Genomic DNA, 24,081 nt, shown 5'->3' on the forward strand with positions numbered 1-24,081 from the left:
TACAGGGCTATAGAAATGGCATGAGAATGAATATCATTACCAATGATGAAGACATACTGAAATAAATGTATTTTTTTAAAAAACTATTCACTGAATTAACAATAACATTGTCTGGGCCTGGACAGACAAATGCCATATTCAAAAATAACGCACGAGGTGGAAGAGCACGGCTCTGTTCCCGTATGTTGTCCTCTGCGGTTTGGATGTCGGGTAGTTTAAAGGCAAGAGGGGATGCCAGAAGGAAAGATGGTTCATTAAGTTCTGGTGTCTAATTGCTCAGGGACATTGAGACTCATGTGTAAGAACTGAGATAAGCCACCCGCTCTCCACAGCTAGGGGAAAAACTAAGTGGGCATATTTACAAAATTCTCAGGCATACACAGTAAGCAAATAAGCATATTTATAAACCTTCTGAATAACAAGTAAGAGGTCTACATCTTATTATTATTTTAAATTTTGCTAATTTAACCTTTTTTAAAATGTGGAGGTTACTAATTAAAAATTGTATATCCTTCCCCCACACCCTTTCTTGGCTCCGAGACTCTCCATTTTGCTGAGGGTTGAATGATGGAGTATGTAGGAAATTGTCCCTCATTCTATCTATAAAAGGTTCTGCAATCAAAGAGAAATTATGAGCATACTGGCCCAGTACAATTTAATTATGCATTGACTACATCCCAGAATAACCATCCACAAATTCTATAGATCCAACAGAGATTGCTGGGTCCCTTCACCAGGTTATACACTAAATGTCTTAAGGTGATATTTCTTATACATTAAAAAAACTTTGACTCAACTGGATACTTACATGTATTAAAGACACCAGCAAAAACCCAGCACTGGCCATAGCGGACTGGCTTCTGAGAACTCTTGTATTCCAACAGGATGTCAACACTTCCAGTCCAGGCTGATGGGGGAACACCATAAGCATAGGCATTGTCCCAGGACCCAACGATGACGCCTTCATCGTCCTTGGCATTGATCTAAACGAGACCATGACAGGTGAGAAGGATCCAAGGTCCTTTAGAAGAGTCCTCTCTAGACTCTGACTCTGGGCAAGCTAAGGCTTCCAGTGCCTTCCGTGCTCCTGCATGATGAAGAGTTCTGCTTCTGTTCAGTTCACAGGCACTTATCGGGAAAGTGCTGTAATGACTAAGTGCGTGAGGGCAAACCAGACGGCCAAGGCTGCCTCTTAAACAGCGTATGATTGTGGGGAGGCGGTGCCGAATAGCAGGCAGGAAGAGTTAGCATGGCTTCTCATGCGCTTGGGCCCCTGGTCTGGTTGGAACAGTGCTGGAGAATGTGTGAGGAAGAGAGGAAGAAAACTTACAAAAGAAGACGGCTCAAGGAGGGATCTTGTCTTGATAGAAGGAAAGCTAAAAATTGACAAATGATGCTAGATGTTAGCATGGGGCCCAAGGTCTGATGGTCTAATGAGGTTTGACTTTGACGATGAGTAGCTGACTCTAATAAGTTGAAAAAATATGTAGACACTGTCATAGGAACCATTAAAAGTTAACAAGAAATTAGATTCCCATGGGTACCTTGCAGAGTTTGTTTTTTTTTTTAATTGCATAAACAGAAGTATTTTCTTTATAATTATTTAAGGCAATTATAAAATTTTGTTATCAGATATTTCCAGTTACATTAAGGACCTGGGGTATTAATAGTTTAAACATAAGGGAGATGTAAGCAAAGAATGGTGATCTTGAATATTTGGGGAAAATTTGCTACACACTCAGACGACAGTCACTTGGTAGCAGCAGACCTCAAGTGCAGGAAGAAAGACCTTTTGTGTTTAGATGGTAAAACTGGGGCCAGGAATGAACAGTTTCAAGGCATCCTGTCAGTTTCTTGGGGGTCAGTGCTGAACCTTAACTTCTCTTGATGCAACTTGCATCATGTTTCATTACAGTCAGAAGAATGTCTAGGTGGGGAGCACTAAGAGTTTTTCCAAAACCCGATGGCCCTTTGACAATGTTTCTATGTTGACGTGACAATAGTTTATAGGCTTGCTCCTGGATGTGTGATCTGTAGACCAGCAACAACGGTGTGCTGGGAGTTTACTGGAAATGCAGACTCTCAGGCCCCTCCCCAGGCCTGTGGGATCAGAAACTGCAGTTTAACAAAATCCCCAGGAGATCTGTGTGCACATGAGTTTGAGAAGTATAGGTTCAGATTACACTGATAAGACATTAGTAAACCAAGTGGAACATATGATTAAAGCAGGTGCATTCCGATTATGAAAATCCTAGAAGAGATACTAAAATATGATGAGTTTTTATGTGTTCCTGGCCTTGCCAATTACCAGCTCAGCCTCAGCACTTTCCCAGACCCCTCTCTTAGGCTTCCTGAGTTTAGATTTAGAAGCATCTATTCCCCAGTGGGTTGTGAGCATATTGAGAACAGAGATAAAAATCTATGCCTTTCTGACTTCTAACAAGTATTGGCAAAGAGCAGGTGTTCAATAGTTGTGGAATAATCCTTTGTATATCCAACAAGCATGTAGGCATTGTGCATCTGAATAAGACTAAGATCTTCTCTGTGGAAGGAGATGGAAGAGGAACCCATCAAGCAGAAGGAAAGGTTCCAATATTAACACAGAAAGAAGTCCAGGGAGAGTGGGCTCCCAACAGAGGGAGTCATCAGCTTTCTTAGATTGGAGGGTGGTGGTGGTGGCTGTGGTGAGCTGGGGAGAGAAAATGACACAAAAGCCAGGTCTTGAGAGGCTGAGGTTCAGCGAAGGTTATCTACACGGAAGAAAGAGTTTGGATAATTGCCTGGTGACCATGAAGAAATATGACAAGTTCAGGGACCTGCAACAAGAATTATGTAAATAGGCAATATTGGAGGAAATAGAAAACACTAGAAGAAAATTGCAAGCACACACAACTTCTACTATTTTTCCCTTTTGACTCTATACAGTTAGGTTAAAGTGAAGGTAAATACCCAGCTTGGGCTCCTTGGTGGCCCAATCAGTAAAGAATCTGCCTTCAATGGAGGAGACCAGGGTTTGATCCTTGGGTCAGGAAGATCCCCCAGAGAAGGAAATAGCAATCCACTGCAGTGTTCTTGCCTGGGAAAACCCATGGACAGAGGAGCCCGGTGGGCTGCAGTCTATGGGGCCACAAAAAGTCGGACACGGCTGAGAGACTAAACTGCTGCAAATACCCAGTTAATTTGTTTAATATACAAAAAAAATGAAGTCTTTAGACCCAACTAATTGCAAACTCATGCCTTTGACTTAACTTTGACTTTATCCTGTAAGTCCATGAAATGACTGGCATGCAGCAGCGTTTAGCCAACAGCTTTGGTTCTATTCATGATCAATAACTCTCCTTGCAGTTGAATTGATTATCTAAATCTGCATCTATTATAGTGAAGCCTGGAGAGTGCTATGATGTAGCTTGATATTTGTAAGTGGATTCAGCTTTAACTCGCATTACCAGTTATTTATTCTTATCATTAAGAAATAGAATAGGGCAATGAATCTCAGAGGTAAAAGTTCCTAAACTAAGGTTCTGATGACTGACTCTCAAATAGCCATGAATTAAAAGTGTTATTTATAGCCTACAGCTGAGCCCAATCAGCCAAAAAGAAGAGTAAGGAAAAAAAAGGAGCTCTCTCCTCTAGTCCTTTTAATTGTTAATGCTGACCTGTTCCCTCATTCTAGACAAATCACACTTCTCATTTATTAGCATTTGGCCAGATTAGCTACTGTTTTCTAATTAGGAAATTGATTTCTAGGGAGCCTAGATACTGAAAGAGGTAAGTCTTAAGGGACATATGTAAAGGGTTAAAGTCATGTCCTCCTCCTGAGACAACAAGATAGGTTTAGGGGGCATGTCAAGGGCATCCCTTTTCCTGACACAGCTGACTGTTGACACCCTACTACAAGCTCAGAGTCGGACGAATGACAGATGAAGTGTCTTGGTCCTGCATCACGGGTGGTCAGGGAGACGAGAGGAGCCCAGAACTTTGGACATTAGTCAGCTTCAGCAAGGGTTTACTAAATTGTCCTCTCATAATACCTATGATATTGGAAAAAATTTAAAAACCAGACCCTTCGAAAGTCACTATCAGCAGCCTCAGAGGCAGAACATAATTCAGGGACATTTCAAAAGCTGGTCCAAGAAAAGACGAAGGTTTAGAGGTGGGCAGAAGGGCAGCATGGCTCAGCTTCAGCACCAGGACTTCAGAAGCCTAACTGTCAAGTCAACAAAATCCTGAGAGTGTACTTCTGCATTTCAAAATCTGGAAAGAAGCAAGCTGAATCAAAATGCAGACTTTTTTTCCTTATTCTGGTGGGATTCATGGAAATAACAGCCTTGTAGAAAGGGGTAGAAGAGGGTCTATAGCTTTAAAAAGGTGAGTCTGGGCCTATAGTTGGGAAATGATGGAAATCTGGAGTCATCCCCTCATGGGAACAAGATCTGCCTCCAGGTAGGTGGAGTAGATTCTGGAATGAGACATTTAACAGGATCCTCAAAGAAAGAGCAGAGCCCAGTAATGCCCTTTTCTGCTCCAATCTGTCCCAGGGTACAAAAGGGTAGAAGGAAATACACTGGCCTCAAACAGTCATTCAGAGGTGAAATCAAACTAGTCTTGGACTGGAGAGTCAAGATTTTATCTACAGCTATTAATTACAGCAAATAGAACACTTGCAGAAGAGTTTTGCAAGTATGATTTTTTTTTAACTTTTATCTTTAAATTTTTCTTTATTGTCTGAATTCTTTTTTAGAGAGCATTATTATCTTTTTAACCAAAAATTATAATAGATTTTGCATTAAAAAAAAAACTAGAAGCAGATATGCCAATATGCTGTGCTCAGTTCTTGCAGTGAGAATACACATAATTGCTATTTTCTTCTTTAAACATCTTTAGAATTTTCTCAAATATTTACCTGAGAGGAGAGAATAGTTAAAATTCCTTTTGTGCCCAGCAGGGTGGGCTGCCTCTCTGAATTCAGGCTTAGGTCCATTGCCTTTTGCATAATTACTATTTTTTCTGCTTCTTTTTAAATATGTAAAGGTATTTTTCTTATCCTGTGAGCACATTTTATATGGCTTTGATAAGGTGACTTTTATCTGTTATAAACCTATTATATTCTGTTAAATTTCACTGTTGAAGTTATGTTCTCATAAAGGGTAGGATTTCTGTAATTCTTGCAGAATGCAATTTTATACCTAATTTTGCCTGTTATAGTTTTTCAAAGACCATTGGATATAAATTTTGGACAACTTGAGCTAGTTTCAAAGGCAGAGAGTTAAATTTGGGGGGGAGAAGAGCTCTTCCTTGAAGAAGAACCCATCCAGCTTTTGTGAACAAGCTCCCACGTACAGTCTGGTGAAGGCCAATCTTAATTGTAGGAGGAGGTTGTACAGTGTGTGTGTCAAATTGCGTACATGACACTCCAGGGTTCCAATCACTTTGGAAAATGGACAGATTCTTATAAAGCTAAACATATACATGCCCTATGAGCTAGACATGCCTGCTTCAACTGCTTGTCTCAGAAATACAAAAATATATGTACACAAAGGGACTTGTACAAGGGTCTTCTTAATAGCTTAATTCACAGCAGTCCCAAATTGGAAGCATCCCAAATGTCCATCCGCAGGTGAATGGATGACACATTAGGATATAGAACATGGTGAAACACTGCTCAGCAATACCAAGGAACAAGTTGAAGAATGTGTAAGAACATACTGATTAAAGAACACCAACTCCAAATAGTGCCTAAGGTATAAATCCATTATGTGAAGTTTAAGAACAGGCAAATCTAATCTGTTCTAAGAAATCAGGATCGTAGTTGTTTATGGGGATGTGGGTTGACTACACCAGAGCACAAGGGAAAATTCTGGGCTGGAGGTAATGTCTAAATTTGGATTGGGGTGGTGATTATCCAAATCAAAACTCATTGAATTTTACATTTAGTATCCATACACTTCATTGTATGTAAATTTTAGTTCAACAACAACAGCAACAAACCACAGGAACTAACCCTAACTTCTATTGTGAAGCACACAACCGCTGTTCCAATGTGCTTTGCTTCAAGTATTTGACACAAGCTCTGACAGGAGTGGGGCTTCCCAGGAGGCTCAGTGGGTGAGGAATCCACCTGCAATGCAGGAGATGCGAGTTCCATCCCTGGGTCGGGAAGATCCCCTGGAGGAGGAAATGGCAGCCCACTCCAGCATTCTTGCCTGGAGAACCCCATGGACAGGGGAGCCTGGCGGGCTACAGTCCACGGGGTCACAGACAGTCAGACACGGCTGAAGTGACTGAACACGCATGCACGCACTGACAGGAGTAGGTAATGAGACTCGTTTTTCATGAAAATCATTACAACTAGAGATGATTAATCTTGTCTTCCTTAGTAACTGAGGATTCCTATTTGGTCCAAACGTATTTTACTAATTGACAATCATGAAAGAGATAACAAAAGGTGGACCGAGAGAGAGAGAGACAGAGATACTGAGATTTTAAGCTTCCCAAGCACTGTCTGCTTCTTTTTCATTGCTATTCCACTGCTGCGTGGTGCAGGGCTGGTATGTAGAACAGGCCTCCAAAAGTATCTGAATGAAAGCGTGGATGGATGAACGAACGGGTGCGTGGATGGATGGATGGGAAAGGGAAGGAGCAGAGCAGGAAGCAGATCAGGAAAGGATGTCAAGAGAAAGGAGAGGGGAAGGAGGGAGGGCAGGAAGAGATGCAGAGAGCGTAGCCCTGAGGGGGCCTGTCCAAAGGGGGATGCTGGCTTTGCCGGACTTCTGTTCGTCCCTCCCCGGGGGGTCTGTCCCAGGAGACCAGAGCAGCTCCGGCTGCAGAACTCAGAAGGCCCGCTGAGAAGCGTCCCTGTGTTTCAGAAACAGCCGATGTGATTACAAAATAGATGCAGCACTGAGACCTCATTCCAGGAAGCAATTCAGGGAAAGCAGACATTTAGATTGACTGTGATCATCACACTCGAGAGATGGTTTATAATAAATGTCTGTTTTTCTCCCAAAATATGGGGAGCCCGGGCATAAGATATGCAACCTTAATAATGGAGAGGCCAAGCTGTTTGCCCACAAACGGAAACCTCATTACATTGCTGGCTTTTATCATAGGAGGGAAAAAAATGATGTCTGAACAGTTCTTTGTCTCATCAACCTCCTCCACCCCAGCCTAAGAGAGAAGGAATGAAAAAGACAGGACTTGTAAAAGGCATGACATCTGTATCCAAGGAGCTCATGTGACACGGGAAGAGGGCAGGCAGAGGACAGACAGGGGAAATGCAGCGTCGTCTGTGGAAGCGTGGGGTCAGGGAACCTGAGACCCTTTTCTAGTTTCACCAGTGACCTTGGATAAGTCATTTGACTTCCTGCTACTCCTGCTCTTGTCTGCACATCGGTTACTTATGAAGTGGATACAATTTCTCAAAACTGGCTATGAAAACCACTTCTGCTAGATAAATTCTATTATTTTTACTGGCTTCCAGTATATTTGTCAATTGTTTAAAGTTCTTCAATAAGCAGAAACGTACATCCCTGGTGAATGCGCACACGCTCAGTCGTGTCCCACTCTTTCGACCCCTGGACTGTAGCCCACCAGGCTCCTCTGACCATGGGACTTCCCAGACACGACCACTGGAGTGGGTGGCCATGCCCTCCTCCAGAGGCTCTTCCCCACCCAGGGACTGAACCTGTGCTTCCTGCATGACAGGCATATTCTTCACCCACTGAGCCACCTGGAAAGCCCTTGAACGAGGTGGCATTATGCTTAGTTGAAATGTACTGGACATGATCTTGACTCTGTACCCACCCCGGTCATCACTGGATTCCCTTGGCTATTTCTGAACCACAGACAGGCCTCCCGCACGTGTGGGTACCTTGAATCCAACTTTAAGAGTTAAATAAAATCTGACTGCAATTAATATTTCACTGTGTTGGACTACAATCAGGTTTTTTCATGAATCCTAGCTGGTAGATTCTCGAAAGCTGCCACCCTCGGGAGCTCCTGGTTGAGCTGTGTCGCCATTGGAAAGGTCGCCGAGTGCACCCGAGGCCTCTAGCTTTTCCTGGTCTCCCTGAGTCAGGAATGCCGTTCTAGGCATCCCCAGGCACGAATGGCAGAGAGAGAAAATAACAATTTAAGAAAACAGGTAGGGTCAGAGCTCCAGAAACCCTGAATCGGAGCAGAAATCCATTGAGGATCCTACATCTGGCAATGGTCATCAGCCTAGAAATTTTAACTTAGGCATCTGCAAGACTGTGCAGGTGTGTGAGACATGGCCATTCTTCTCAACACCAAAGGGAGCTGTATCCTGACCTTCACAAAGGTGGTACCGAGCCACACTCAGTCTGCTGTCACTGAAGATACCACTCCCATTAGAAGTTCTGATTGGCAGTTAGATAAATCTCTGACACAAGAATGGGGAAACAAGTTATAATCTTGGTGTTTTTTTTAACAGATGAAAAGTTTCCAATTATAAGATTCATATGGGAAATGTGAAGAAGCTCCTCAGTGGGGAAATGGTTGGGGACAATGACCTTGGAACACCCAAGTCCTCAGATTTCTTCAGGACAGTTCTCTCCAGGAAAGGGATTTTAGCTGCTTATAGTGCTTTAACATTTTAATTTTTTAAATAAAATTTTTAGGAAGCTGTGCTGTGGTTGGTCTATATATATGACCGGGGAGTAGACTTCATGTATTTACTTCTGATTTGAAAGTTCATTTGAGGTAACTGCATGGAATTCCCAATCCAAGTGAATTTGTAAATGTAGTCTGAATACTTGAAATAGTTTGTTGCATGAAGCGGTTTGCTGAATGTGAAGCTTTCCATCAGATGGCCGAGTAAACAACTGGGAAAATACTAGACAGGGTTTGTAGTAGCTTTCTGTGGAGCTGCTGAGCAAAATATCAAAGAAGTAATGTCACGACTGTCTTTTTCACGCTTGGAAGGGAAAAAAAAACTGTCGAAGTACTGGGACAAGATGAAGAGGAAGAAAGATGGACAGAGTGAAAAGTAGCTTTATTTTCAGTTTATCTGTGAGACCACATAAGCTTGGGGATCAGAAGCCCTGAAGTCCATTACGTCTCCAAGGTCCACAGTCATTTATCTTGTGTTGGGCTCTAGAAAACTCCAGGACCTACTCCACTTGTGGTCAGTTTGATTTAGTAGCTGGGGTTCAAGATATTTTTTTTTATATAACACTGAAGAGTATACTGAACATTGATTGGCTTAAAAAAAAAGTCCAATCTTGAGTTAGTTCCCAAAAGGCACAGCTAGAATAAGGTATTAATGGGGATTAATGATGGCATTGTGGTTCGATATTAGCAAAAGTCCAGGGTCAAAAATAAATGTGTACACCTCAAGGGAAGCAGGCAAGTCCAGGCTGGCAACAGTGCAAAGACTGGAATTTAAAAATACCTAACTAGTATATTGACACTTTTTCTTCTCTCTCCTTCCAGATTTTCCTCCTAATGTCACCTTTTAAAAAAACTGCAATTGAATCAAGTAAGTCACCAGAGGAGAAAGTTTCCCTCTGACTACGTTTTCCTGCAGTGCTTTTGGTGATGGCTGTTTGGGTATAATTCCCACCATGAAAAAAGTGTTTCCATGAATAATCGTGTGGCTTATCATTGCTATGGGTCTTGGTTAATCATTCTTCTGCCTTTTTGTTCTATGTCCCAACACTTATCAGGATACTGCTTTGTCCTGGGAAAACTCTGAGCAAAGCTTCAAGGGTTTGTTTTCTCCTACAGCCCAATGCTTATTTCATCAGAGACTTTGCTATACTCTGTTGACATGCTCTGCTTACAAATCTGTCTTTTCTATTAGACTGTTAGCTCTGTGGAGGCAGAAACTATTTTGTTTACAATTGTAACTAGACTTAAGGTGATGCTAGTGGTAAAGAACCTGCCTGCTAATGCAGGAGATGACATAAGAGACACTGATTTGATCCCTGGGTTTGGGAAGATCCCCTGGAGGAGGAAATGGCAACTCATTCCAGTATTCTTGCCTGGAAAATTCCATGGACAGAGGCGCCTGGCAGGCTACAGTCCATAGGGTCGCAAAGAGCTGGACACTTAGCATGCATGGAATCTGAATACATGGAACTTGCATACAGGTCAAGAATCAACAGTTCAAACTGGACGTGGAACAACAGACTGGCTCCAAGTCCAGAATGGAGTACGTCAAGCCTGTATATTGTCACCCTGCTTATTTAACTTCTATGCAGAGTACATCATGAGAAACGCTGGGCTGGATAAAGCACAAGCTGGAATCAAGATTGCCGGGAGAAATATCAATAACCTCAGATACACAGATGATACCACCCTTATGGCAGAAAGTGAAGAACTAAAGAGCCTTTTGATTAGAGTGAAAGAGGAGAGTGAAAAATTTGGCTTAAAACTCCACATTCAGGATACTAAGATCATGGCATCTGGTCCCATCACGTCATGGCAAATAGACGGGGAAACAATGGAAAAAGTGACAGACTTTATTTTCTTGGGCTCCAAAATCACTGCAGGTGGTGACTGCAGCCATGAAATTAAAAGATGCTTGCTCCTTGGAAGAAAAGCTATGACCAATTTAGACAGCATATTAAAAAGCAGAGACATTATTTTGCCAACAAAGGATCATCTAGTCAAGGCTACGGTTTTTCCAGTAGTCATGTATGGGTGTGAGCGTTGGACTATAAAGAAAGCTGAGCACAGAAGAATTGATGCTTTTGAACTGTGGTGTTGGAGAAGACTCTTGAGAGTCCCTTGGACTGCAAGGAGATCCAATCAGTCCATCCTAAAGGAGATCAGTCCTGGGTGTTCATTGGAAGGACTGATGCTGAAGCTGAAACTCCAATACTTTGGCCACCTGATGCGAAGAGCTGACTCATTGGAAAAGACCCTGATGCTGGGAAAGATTGAAGGCAGGAGAAGGGGACGGCAGAGGATGAGATGGTTGGATGGCATCTCTGACTCAATTGACATAACTCTGAGAGTTGGTGATGGACAGGGAAGCCTGGCATGCTGCAGTCCATCTGGTCTCAAAGAGTCAGACATGACTGAGCAATTGAACTGAACTGAAATGAACCTAGACTAGAGATTCTCAATAAATACTTGTTGAGTGAGTGAGTTAACATTGAGTGTTTTCCTGCCATCAATGTCTTTACGGCAATTACTCCCCCCATCACTAAACCGCAGCACCGCCATCATCCCTGTTATCAGCATCACTACCACCACTGCGTCACAACCACCTGTGCCACCACCAAACCACGTTTGGTACCTAGTCTTCGGGAACTCTTCCCCAGGGGCTCAATGCCTCTGGCTATCTGGGATTCTCTGATGCATGCCTTTCTTCATTATCCCCTACTTCAAACTTCACCTGTTCTAGAACCATTCCCTTGGGTCCTTCTCTATTAGGAGACGGCTATGTAACTTGATGTAGGAATTATGTTACCGGTGTGTATTGGTGCTCGTCCCCTAAGGTCTAATATAACTCGAGAGTAAGGATAATATCTAACTCCATTTCAGCCACTTACTGGCCATGTGACCTTGAATGATATCATTTCCAAGGGCCTTCACCTCTTTACCTATTAAGACCCCCGGAGAGTCTTCCAGATCTCACGTACTGATTCTGTGTGCCTTTCACACAGATCTCCTGTTAATAAGTCTCAACTCAAAGGAGAGAACCTGCTAGGACTTCCATGGGGAATAAGTGAGCAGCATCTGCAGGCATGACTCCTAGCAAGCTTAACCAACTTAGCCACGGCAGGGGCAGTGCTCCTCCCTGGAGAACTTCTCTGCCCGTAGCTGCTATCAGATCCAGTCGCTCATGGGGCAGGCACCAGGGACCACCCAGCAGTAAAGGCAGGCCATTTCCCTTCCCCCCAGGGCGCTGCAGTTCTTGTCACGAGGCGGGGCACACCTGTTTTGATCATCTGACCCAGGCTCAGATTCCATGTCAGGTCATGCGTGGGTGCTAAGTCCCTTCAGTCGTTTCCGACTCTTTGCAAAGTTATGAACTGTATTCCGCCAGGCTCCTCTGTCCATGGGCTTCTCTAGGCAAGAATACTGGAGTGGGTTGCCATTTCCTTCTCCAGGGTCTTCTTCCTGACCCAGGGATCGAACCCAGGTCTCCTGCATTGCAGGCAGACTCTTTTCCATTTGAGCTGTCTTTAGGTTGGGCATGTTAGGTTACTTCTCAGTAATTCAGGGCCAAGGATGGAATGCTTTATTAGTGGGCATGAGCAAAATAAGTTTTCGGATGGCACAAAACATTCTTCTAAAATTTTCCTGGCACATTTCCTGGCTATTGTTTTGGTGGGGATGGTCACATCAGGTACGAGGTGGAAAGCAAACAGCCATCAAGCAAGGTATTTTAAAGGAGGAAGTGTAACTTGGGGCAAGTTTCTTCTACTTTTTTCCTAATCGCTTAAAAATTTTTTTCTCCCTTAAATCAATCTGCAGTGTAGCTTTGGTAAAATGCCCCACTCAGTAGTTAGAAAAGCCTAAATAAAAGTTCACTTACGTAAGGTTACAGATCTCAGGACCAATCCCCAGACAATGAGATCACAGGAGTTTTAAACTTTCTTTCTCCTGGGTAAACCCAGTAGCCCAAGGCTGTCCAGATTGTCATAAACTTTTCCGATTTTCACATCAAAGTGGAGTAACAGCAACTCAAAATAAGAACCAAATAAGATACGGAATGTATAAAGGGGAAAAAATAGAAGAAAAAAGAACACCGTTTTGAAGAAGAAAAGGACGTTCTTGCTGCCACTGGGAATAACAAATGTGATCTGAGGACAGAGACAGAATTCCATTTTAAAGCTGAGGTGAGGCCTGCAGAAGTTGAGTGCTGGGCCCAGGTCACACAGGAAGCGGGAGGAAGGGTCCGAACCAAGAGGCCTGGTGTGACCTGGGCCAGGCCCTCCCGGGAGATGCTGTCTCCACCCTCTCTTCAGCAGAGAAAGGAAACGCGCAGGATTTGAACAAGGTCAGAAGGCAGATCATCCATGCAGGCAAGAAGAAAGGGCCTTGACCACTGCGCATGCAGGGAGGCTGAGCCTTGGAGGGGCTCGGGGCTGTGACTTAGACCTCAGCGGGCATTCGGAAATATCCAAAGGCCTTCTTGGTTGTCACAGCTGGTGAGGGAGGTGCTCCTGACATCTCTGGGGTAGAAGCCAGGAATGCTCCTAAACGTCCTCTGGTGTGAAGGACAGCCCCCACGACGAGGAACCACCAAGGGGGCACTTCCCTGGTGGCCCAGTGGCTGAGATTCCCAGCTCCCAGTGCAGGGGGCCTGGGTTCGATCCCTGGTCAGGGAACCAGATCCCACATGCTGCAGCTAAAAGACCCAAAGTGCCATGACAAAGGTCGAAGATCCCTCATGCCTCAGCTAAGACTTGCCACAGACAAATAAATATTTTAAAAAAGAACCACCCAAGGTCATAAATACTAGACAATAAAGTTTTTATCTGGGCACTGAGAAGCCAGACTGACACTGTCATTATCAGCATCATCGTTAGAAAGACTGCAACCCACCTTCTTTCCGCAGATTCCTGGCTCACCTTCAGTGCTGGACGTGGCCGTGACCACAGGGAGCAAATCTGTCTCTGGGGCCCCGGTCATCTGCTCTTGCCTCTACCCTCCTCAGGGGTCCAGCCAGCACCGGGCCATTCATCCACTCCTTCCTGGCAATAGCTGATCCCAGGAAATTTCTGCCTGCCATCACTTTCATCTTGGCATGAACTGCAGCCAGTGTGTTATCCTTCCCAGAGAGTTTGCATATCATGATGCATCTGGTGCCAAAATGTGTTTCCTATAAAAAGAACCTCCTGCCTCTGACCAGGCTGGGGAGAGGGTTGAGAAGTTTGAAAGTGACCACACACAGCTCCCTCTGTTCTTCCGATGGACAGGATCAACTCCCTAGAAAACATCTACAGGCCCATCTGCTAGGACCCAGGATTCTGGCTAAACTCAAGCAACTTCACAACACTTTCCTTCTGGGCTCCCTAAATACGTCTTCTTATATTTTAAGGCAAATCTTTACTGAGAAATTTGAGGGGTTTTTGTTTTTATTTATTTTTCTTTTGGTCTTTGCCTAACTTCCCTCAGCAGTTCATGATAGATTTCCAGGACTTGTGAACAGGAAAGAAGCTCCCGGAGTGACTAGAAAACAATGGATTTCTTGGGAAAGTTTCATGGTTTTTGTTGATTTTTAGAGGCTCAATGTTTTAATTCCTAAAATCACTGTAACTGAATGGATTTGGGAGCTCTTCTAAGGATTAAAGGAGATAATAGATGTAAAACGATTTTGAAAATTATCAAATATCCATTTTGTGGATGTAAACAATGGTGGTGGTGAAAAAAAAGATACTGCCGGGGGGGGGGGGGGGGGGACTGTTCTCCCCTAACACCCAAGGCCTCCCCCTCCAGAAAGAAAACCAAATCAAATCCCCAAATAGATCCTGCCCAGTTCTATATCTTGTAAGTGGGTTATAGATCTTCAAAATCAGAACTTCATAGGCTTCCTATGATTAATAAAATTGCAAGGCAATTTGCATTAGGATAGATGTGCTTCATTCAAGACTTAGCTTTCACTTGGCCAGGTGCCAACATAGGAAGTACTGGGTTCATTGCTTCCTGTTCATCCTCCTCCTGCTTTGCTTGTGTTAGGCAGTGATCTCTACACTTGTAAAAGTACACACGATGTGTGAGTAAGCTCGGGCTGGTGAGCATGCCATTTCAGAGTGCCTAAGGAATTCGTTTGCATCCAACCACTGCCAGTAACTGCTTCCTTTCTCACTGCAAAACTGTCATGGTAACTCCAAAGAAGAAGAAAAGGGGGCTCTTGTCTGTGAATCAGGAAAAACAGTGACCAAAGGTCTCATGTATGTTGTTATAAACAGTTATTAAAAAGAAATTCCTAAATTATTTAGAATTTATTATCTTTTCATTTGCATATTTTATGTCACAGACATAAACTAACAACAATGAAAAAAAATGCCTTTAAATGTTCGTTTTTACCTTTCCTTCCTTTTAAAGTTTCGCTTTTCTTAAATTTACACATAGCCAAATTGTTAATTTAACGATCTTTGTTCTTAAGTGCTAACTAGAAATTGCATTTCCTATTATTCTCAGTCTAATATTTTTATAAAATTGATATTTGATGTTATTTCACTGAAATCAGACTCAAAGATAGCAGTCTTTAGGAGAGATATTTTAAAAAATAAAACTTGAGAAAATTGGGGGACTGCCCTATGGGTCAGTGGTTAAGATTTTGCCTTCCAGGGCAGGGTGTGTGGGTTCAGTCCCTGGTTGGGGAGCTAAGATCTCCCAGCCACAAAACCAAAACATAAACCAGAAGCAATATAGTAACAAATTCAATAACGACTTTAAAAACGGTCCACATAGAAGAAGTCTTTAAAGAAAAAGTTAAGAAAACTGGTAGCAGAAGAAGTAGATTTTGCTCAGTTTTTTACTGAATGAAGTATCAATAGCACCTAGCTTACTGTTTTTTTAGGAATATTCTGCTTATATTTGGGCTTCCCAAGTGACTCCGTGGGTGCAGGAAACCCAGGAGATGCAAGTTCAGTCCTGGGTTGGGAAGATCCCCTGGAGGAGAGCATGGCAACGCACTCCAATATTCTTGCCTGGAGAGTCCCATGGACAGAGGAGCCTGGCGGGCCAGAGTCCACAGTTCTGCAAAGAGTCGGACGTGACCGAAGCGACTGGGCACACGGGCACGCATGCTTGTATCGACAGATCTGACTTGCTGTCACGCACCAAAGACAGTCTGTGCGTCCCACGTGTCAGCACAGTCCAGGGCTGCCTGGGACCTAGACGACACGTTTAATCCACTGCCCACACCGGACTCCCAGCCTCCTCGATCATGAGAATAGTGTCTCCTCCCCCAGGAAGCAGTTCCAGTGCAGGGTCTGTGCATCCTCAAAGATGCTCCAGGATCTCCTGCCGAGACCAGCAAGGAAGGTAGAAAGTGCCTAGGTCTGGAGTCAGCAGACCTGGGATCTAGCTGAGGACTGAGGCTTTGTCACTGACCAACTGTCAGCACACTGCTTTCTAACTTGCAAAACGGAATGCATAATGCCAGCCCTTCCCCCCTTAACTCATGTGTTTACTCTGAAGAATCAACACCCATTTCATAAACTGCCAATATACAGTCCTATGCTGAGGTATTGTTGGAATAGAATAGGATTAGTCATTTATTTCTTCACTCTTACTGTGGGTGTGAATGTAGATAAATTATGCTTGACAGTTTTTTTTTTGCTGCTCTTTGGTGTTTGATCAATTGATTGATCGATTGATTATAGTTACTGACATTTCGTCATGGTCTCTCTCACTCCCCAGGTAAAGATGCTTAAGAATAAGCGATCTGTACTATCATGTGACCTATTAGCATTTGTCTGAAGCCAAAGCCACATATAGTACTGAGATAAGAATTTAGTTTTATGGCACATGAAAAGTTCGGGGAATTACAGACTCTTCCAAGTAAAAGTTTATTAAGTGTAAGTCACTATTTCAACAGCTCTTAATGAACTGACACCCATATGGAGGCAAATGACATATCTAATTATGGAGGCAAATGACATATCTAATTATAGTCATCAGTAGTTGTTCTTACCATGGCTGACCCAACACGGCTGACTTTGATGGGATTCCCTCTGCCGGAAAGGTCCATATTTGCTTTGTCCATCACAAACAGGCAAGCGTCAAGGATGCTATCCTCAAACTATTTGGGGGAAAAAAATGAGAAACTACTTAATGTCCAATCTGCAAACAAGACATTCATTCTCTGCCAAAAGATAAAATGAGACCACAGCCTAATGTTTAGAAATGTGTATTTCCTGTATGGAAATCACTCATGATCTTTAGTGTGAAATATTTAAGGTGGAAGGAAGGAGACATCTTCTTTTATTTTTCAATATAATGGATAAGAACTTACAAGCTAGCTAGAAGTATGAATAAAACTACTAGCAAGCTGCTATGCTCAAGGGTCAAGAACGAGGACTTCCCTGCAGTCCAGTGGGTAAGACTCCATGCTTCCAGCATAAAGGGTGCAAGTTCAACCCCTGTGAGGAACTAAGGTCTCACCTGCCAGGCCATGGGGCCAAAAACAGGGGGCAAAGAACCAAGAACTGGCTTGATGTTCTTTAGAAAATTGTAGGGTTAGTTGTAGGGTTAACTCAGAGGACCTCTCCTATGTATTGGCGCCTGGGATATCCGGCAGTGGGATGAACCATTTACCAAGGTCAGGCCAGAGTCTCGAGACCCCAAAAGTCACATGAGTCCTTCTGCATCTGAGAAATAAATGGCTCACGTCCACCTCGGGAAGGCGCTTCAGGCCTGCAGCGCGTGCGCCATAAAAGGCAGGGGAACCTCACGCAGAGAACCTCTGCCCGCGGTTCCCTCTCTTCCGAGACGAGGCGGACTCCAGGGTCAAAGAGAGGTCAGGAAGGTTTAGAGAAAGATTATACTATCAAGCCTGGCAATCGGTTCAGTCTCCTTAGAAAGAACTCCGAACTACACAGAACACCAGAATCTTCCAAAAATGGAGCAAAGACAAAAATAGTTTTTAAAAATGGTAAAACTGGAAGATGATACCTGTACTGCACCTCACTGTGCAGGAAATTTCCCTGAATACAGAAACCCTGTATATTATCTACCCAGTGGTTAGGACAGACACCACTGTCTTAATGGCTGATTACCAGGTAATTCTCCATTAAAATCCAATTCGAATACCAACTCTGGGTGTCTCCTAAACTGACGTGATGGCTGCAGGAATGGGTAATCGCACTAGCTCTCCAGGTAAGAACTCATTACTCTGGTTCCTATGAGGCAGCATCTTTCAGCTGTGTCTGTGGGGCATGACAGCGGTCAACAGAACAGTAAAGACATCATCAGAGAGCTAGTTACATTGCCTCATTGCAAACTACTGGCTTGGGTGGTTGATTGGGCTGAAACACCCAAATTAATGGACTCTGAATGAGAGCAGAGAGAAGCAGCAAGTGTGCTCCAGGGCATCTATCCGTGTTGGCTAAGGGCCCCGCATCATGCTTGGCACCCTTTCCCAGGCCTCCTTGCTACCCACCTGATTGAGCTTTTTTCCTGGTTAGCTCTCTCTCTCTCTCTCTGTTCTTACATTGGGAGCATAAATAGAATCACATTTAAAGGTTAGGAATTAGGGACCCAAGGCAAGGACATCAGACAATAAGCTATGGTCACGGGTTGTATGTCACTCAGGTAGTGGAGGGCTTGGAACTGGGGAGCCAGGCAAGGATCCCCAAACAGGGGAAGAACACACTGATCCTCAGCCAGGCAGGATGTCAGAAATGCAGGTGGGCAAAGCTGAACAGTGGGCGTGTGATTCTCAACAGTTAGTTAGCATCAACCAAGATGGAGAGCCTGCACAGGTGGCACCAGTGGTACAGTCTGCCAAAGCAGGAGACATAGGGGACACGGGCTTGATCCCTGGATCGGGAGAATCCCCTGGAGCAGCAAATGGCAGTTCAGTATTCTTGCCTGGAGTAGCCTGGTGGGCTATGGTCCCTGGGGTCACAAAGAGTGGGACGTGATGGAGCACAGCACAACAGCAGGAGCCCAGGTTGGATACCGGAGTCTGAGCTCGTGGAATTTCACTGTTCTGAAATGCCAAAGCTTTCTCACTGGAATGCCATGCCAACCATACAGGCTCCGATCTCTGTAACATTGTAATAACCGGAAATATGTAATTTCAGCTGATAAATTATGCAGGTGCCCTTCTAAGTCTGCACCCAGGCTGTCTTAGAGACTCAGATCCTGAAAAGCAGGAAATTGTGCTTGTCCAATATTGACACTTAGCACCCTGCAGTGATACATGGGACTGAAAATATGAGTGAAGATGTCCTTGACAATGACAAATGTTAAGTGGCTCACCTGACCGTAGCTCCAGCTCCTGCTCTTGATGTCATTGAAGTCTCCATGAAAAATAACCCCGATGTCATTCAGGACATATTCTTCTCTTTCTTTTTCATTATCCAAGTACACAGCATCCTCTGCATTAGAATTTAAACAAAATGACTATTAACCAAACCAGAAAGTTTCTGCACACTTGAAAGTTTATTCTGATCATAAATTGCAATTACTCAACCAAATGGGAAAAAGTCTTTTGTTTCACTAAAGGTAGCTCATTTCACAATAGGTGATTTTAACAATGGTGAACAAAACTAGCCAAGATCAGTCTGCAAACAATGACACTTGTCATCAAAATCTTGACAAGCTTTGGCTAAGTTCCAAGTAGCACAATCAAACTGATGAGTCTCCTGAAACATTTTAGGATTCTGGTGCATCAGTGGTTTCAGAATCAGGATTCTATAATGTAGATAAAAATCTGTAACACAGATCAAAAAATAATTTCCAAAGTATTAACATTAAAAGAATTAGAGATGATTTTATAACAAGTCTGGGCACATCAGCAGGCTGGAGAGTTCATGGGTCATGCCTGGTTTGTGGCCCATCGGGAGAGGAGGGAGGCTGGGCATCGTCTCCTTCAGGGAACAGAGTTGGTGCATGTGCTGGTACGAGCGCGTCCGATCCGCCTCTCTGACCCTCTTCCTCCACTGCAAGGACTTTTCTCATCTTTTTCAGAAACGTTAGTTTACTGGTTTTTGGCTGTGCTGGGTCTCCATCGCGGGGTGGGCTTCTCCTGGCTGTAGGGAGCGGGCGCTGCTCTGGAGAGGCGGCCGGAGGGCTTCTCAGAGCAGTGGCTCCTCTCGACGTGGCTCCCGGACTCTAGAGCACAGGCTCAATAGCTGTGGCCCCCGGCCTTGGTTGCTCAGCAGCAAGTGGATTCCTCCCGGATCAAGGGTTGAACCCACGCCTCCTGCATTGGCACGCGGATTCTCTGCCCTGAGCCGCCAGGGAAGCCCACAAGGACTCTTCCTGCCTGTGGCTCTAATCTCAGGAAAGCCTTGCTCCCCACCTGCCTACTGAGGAACCAGCCTGGTACTTATTCCCAGGCCAGGCATGAGAGCAGCCAAAGCATCTTTAACACACACGGGACCACACAGGGATAAGTTCTACTTAGGTCAGCATGCGTCCTTGGCAGTTGTCAGTTTCAGGTCTGAACAGAGACATGGCTCATCACATTTCTCTGGCCCAGGTCATCCTTGCCACCCTGCTACTTTCTTGGGGGTCTTTCCTTCCCATTTCCTGGTAAGGCTTTTACCATCCCTCTGGAGTTGTTGTTGCTCAGTTGCTCGGTCGTGTCCGACTCTCTCTGACCCCATGGACCACAGCATGCCAAGCTTCCCTGTTCTATCTCTCGGAGTTTGCTCAAACTCATGTCCATTGAGTCGATGATGCCATTCAACCACCTCATCCTCTGTTGACCCCTTCACCTCCTGCCTTCAATCTTTCCCAGCATCAGGGTCTTTTCTAATGAGTCAGCTCTTTACATAAGGTGGCTGAAATATTGGAGTTTCAACTTCAACATCAGTCCTTCCAATGAATATTCAGGGTTGCACATTAGAATCATTCGGGTAGATTTAAAAACTGTAGATTCCTGAGTTGAACTCTAGATCAGTCGGATCAGAATCTCTGGGAGCAGGAGTGAGATCCAGGCAGCAGGCTTTTAAAAAATGAATTAATTAACTAATGAGCTAATTTTAAGCTCTCCTGTGAGTCTGATATGCAGCCACAGTTGAGAACAAATGTCCCAGCCCCCTGATGTTACAAACGGTGGAAAGACCAGCAGCGTCAGCACCGCCTGGAACCTTGTGAGAAATGCAATTTCAGGCCTCAGCTCAGACCCACGGAGTCAGAATCTGCATATTAACAAGGTCCCCAGGGATCTGTGTATATATTAAAGTTTGCCCGGTGCTGCTCCATCCAACCAGCTTGGAGCCCCCTTCCGGGCCGTATTATAGCATTGATCAGATCTTCTGGAGATCTAATGGTCTGCTCTGCACTCCAGCACTTTCTTGTAACTTCCTTTCTGCTCTTTGCCTCTTGGCTACCATTTGCCTGGTTTCATGCAGCTGTCAATGCACGCATGCACTGACACACATAATCACATTTACATGCATACTACTGCCCAATGACCAAAATAATAAACATAGGCATGCATGCATGCTAAGTCACTTCAGTTGTATCTGATTCTTTGTGATCCAAGGGACTGTAGCTGGCCAGGCTCCTCTGTCTATGGGATTTTCCAGGCAAGAATACTGGAGTGGGTTGCCATGCCCTTCTCCAGGGGATCTTCCCAATCCAGGGATTGGACCCCTGTCTCTTATGTCTCCTGCATTGGCAAGAAGGTTCTTTATCACTAGCAGCACCTGGGAAGCCCAATAAACATATATGTCACGCCCCCAAATTTCCTTGTTCCTCTTTGTAATTCCTCCCTCCCAAACCTGTCTCAGACCCCCCACCCCTACCAGGGAAACACTAATCTGCTTTTTATCCCTGAAAGTTATTAGTGTGCTTACTTCTTCTATTCATCTATTAAATGTCAGATTTTTCCTTTTTGTGACTCAGAGAAAGAAAAATTTATTGAATAAATAAATTTAATAAGGTCTTTCCTAGTGGTTCAGTGGTAAAGGATCCACCTGCCAATGCAGAAGACTTGGATTTAATCCTTGGATTGGGAAGATCCCCTGGAGGAGGAAATGGCAACCCACTCTAGTATTCTTGTCTGGAAAATCCCATGGACAGAGGAGCCTGGCAGGCTACAGTCCATGGGGTTGCAAAGAGATATGACTCAGTGACTATACGGCAGCAGCAAATTTAATAAGGAGAAGCATATTAAATAAGTCTTTAAACAGTGTAGTTTATTCATTTATGGCATGCCAGGATAAATGAAAAGAACTTTCATCTTAAAATGCTATGGGTAACCTATCGTGTAAATGTAGATATTTTGTAAAATAACCTTTAAGCTGTAAATTGAGACGTGTTTGGTCAGATTGTGTCAAGTTTAATTTGATTTTTTTCTCCTTTTTCATATGAAAACTACTTTAGCAATAATTAATTCCGTGATTACTACATTCTGCCATTAAAGGATGTTTGTTGGTACCCCAACACTGCAGAAATCTTGAAGAGTATGAACTCATTCTATCCATCCTTGTCAATTAAGTTATTTCTTTCTTGACAAATAAACCCTTTGATACTTTCAACCAGAAAGAAGTCTCAGAGCTATTTCTGAGTAGAGTTTGTATGAAATAGAAGATGTTTAGATTTGGTAATAACTTTTCCAAGCTGACCTCTCTTGAGCAAGATACTTTTTCAGTGCTTTTGTTTTGCTAGGCTACACTTTCCCTGAAATGTTTTTGTAACACAAACTTTTTGTATTTTTGTCATTTGAAAAAGCTGTAGTGCAGCTGGTCTGCAGTTAAGTCATTTAAAGCTGCAGCTGCCTTTGTATGTCAAAATATAGGTGATTTTGTCCTGGTCTATTGTCATTCCATCTGCTGCTGGACCTAGAATCCCATGGGTCTTCCAGTTACCATTCATTTCTTCACAGTCCACAAATGAAGAATAGGAACTTCAGTGAATGCATCTGTTAATCCTGTTGGGAGGTGAAACTCATTCCACCAGAATTATTTTCTGATTTTTCACTAAAATGATGATACAGACTGAGGACATATCACTCTGAAATTGGAAGGCATCCCCACTTAAGGCTCCAAAGTGCCTTACTCAGCTGAGTTCCAGGTTACTAGTCATAATTTTATTCACCCATTGGAGAATTTGATTCATTTAAATGTCGGGAGATGGCCATTTTAAACTACTGTTGTGTATGTCTGTTTGGGGAAGTTACAAAAAGAAAATAAGAAAGAATACATATGAAGGGTGAGGCTGGTTGTTCTTCCCATACAGTTGTGCTTTTGCCCACATGACTGATAAATTAATTTTTGCATTCACTGCTTCCCTGGCGGCTCAGACTGTAAAGAATCTGCCTGCTGTGCAGGAGACCTGGGTTCAGTTCCTGAGTTGGGAAGATCCCCTGGAGAAACAAATGGCTCCCCACTCCAATACACTTGCCTGGAGAATCCCATAGCCAGAGGAGCCTGGTGGGCTACAAAGAGTCAGCCGTGACTGAGCAACTAACACTATGATTTTTCACCAGTAAACATTATTACTAACAGATTTGCCTATTTCCACTGCCCTTGCGATACTTTGAAGTGTTTCAAACAGAGCATAATAATAAAAAAATTAGTTCCATTATAAAAAAATATCAAATAAAAGGATTTTAGCAAAAAAAAAAAAAAGCATAAAAACTCATGATGCATTTTCTCTTTAAAGAATCACATTTTTTTTTTAATTCTGTCCACTGAAAAGAGCTAGAGAAAACAACCAGTGTAACAGCAGAAAGTGCCCTTGAGCCTGATTATGGTCTCTGAGTGCCATTTCTCCTCCTCTCCCCTCCCCATTAAAAGGTATCTGGGCTCCTTAAGAAAAATGACTGGAGGTCTTGGTCAGGGAAATGTATAAGGCTAGCCTGAAGTGCTTCTTCCTACCAGAAAACAAGAAGGCTGTTAAAGATTCTAGGACTCATGACAAAGAAATCAGAAATCAACTTAAAAAAACTCCCACTGGCCAAGGATGGCACAATTAAAATATAAAAAATAATAGTCACTGCAAAAGATTAGGACACATGAAATATTTTAATATTTATAGTTTCATGGATTTAAAAAATGTATTGGGCACCATTGTAGGGTACTACAAATCAACCCATTATTCTAAGAACTTAGAAATAAGGAAAGGGCCATGTATCTAGACTTGCTTATGTGAATACTACCTCAAGGCACTGAAATCATTGGCGCTAATAAATGCAAAATGAGTGGGAGATGAGACTGCCACCATTTTGCAATCCCTAATGAATTGGTGGATCTAAGCTAGAATCGTTTTTAAAAGGCTAATGGGGAACTTCATAATGGATGGATGAAACTGATAACCCCGCTCTCACTGGTAAATCTGAGCATCACAAAAAAACCGACGTGCAGACACTGTGTCTCCTGGTAGGATGAATGCCCAGGAAGCACACAGCATCTGACTTAAGAACCAGATGCTTCCTCAGGGCTCTCTCCACACCTGCTCCAAAGGAAAAAG

At 43.5% G+C, this 24,081-nt stretch overlaps 1 protein-coding gene across 1 annotated transcript in view; it reads right to left on the bottom strand.

Annotated features, from left to right (window-relative positions):
• F13A1 (coagulation factor XIII A chain) overlaps positions 1-24,081 on the bottom strand; it is a 137,785-nt gene that overhangs the window by 59,713 nt on the left and 53,991 nt on the right. The window contains exons 5-7 of the mRNA XM_020873228.2: positions 18,916-19,034; positions 16,625-16,732; positions 809-983 (exon numbers count right to left, since the gene is read on the bottom strand). Coding sequence (XP_020728887.2) covers positions 809-983; positions 16,625-16,732; positions 18,916-19,034 — 402 coding nt within the window. The remainder of the gene's footprint in view (positions 1-808; positions 984-16,624; positions 16,733-18,915; positions 19,035-24,081) is intronic.

Source organism: Odocoileus virginianus, chromosome 27 (genome assembly GCF_023699985.2).
Source record: "Odocoileus virginianus isolate 20LAN1187 ecotype Illinois chromosome 27, Ovbor_1.2, whole genome shotgun sequence".
NCBI lineage: Eukaryota > Metazoa > Chordata > Mammalia > Artiodactyla > Cervidae > Odocoileus > Odocoileus virginianus.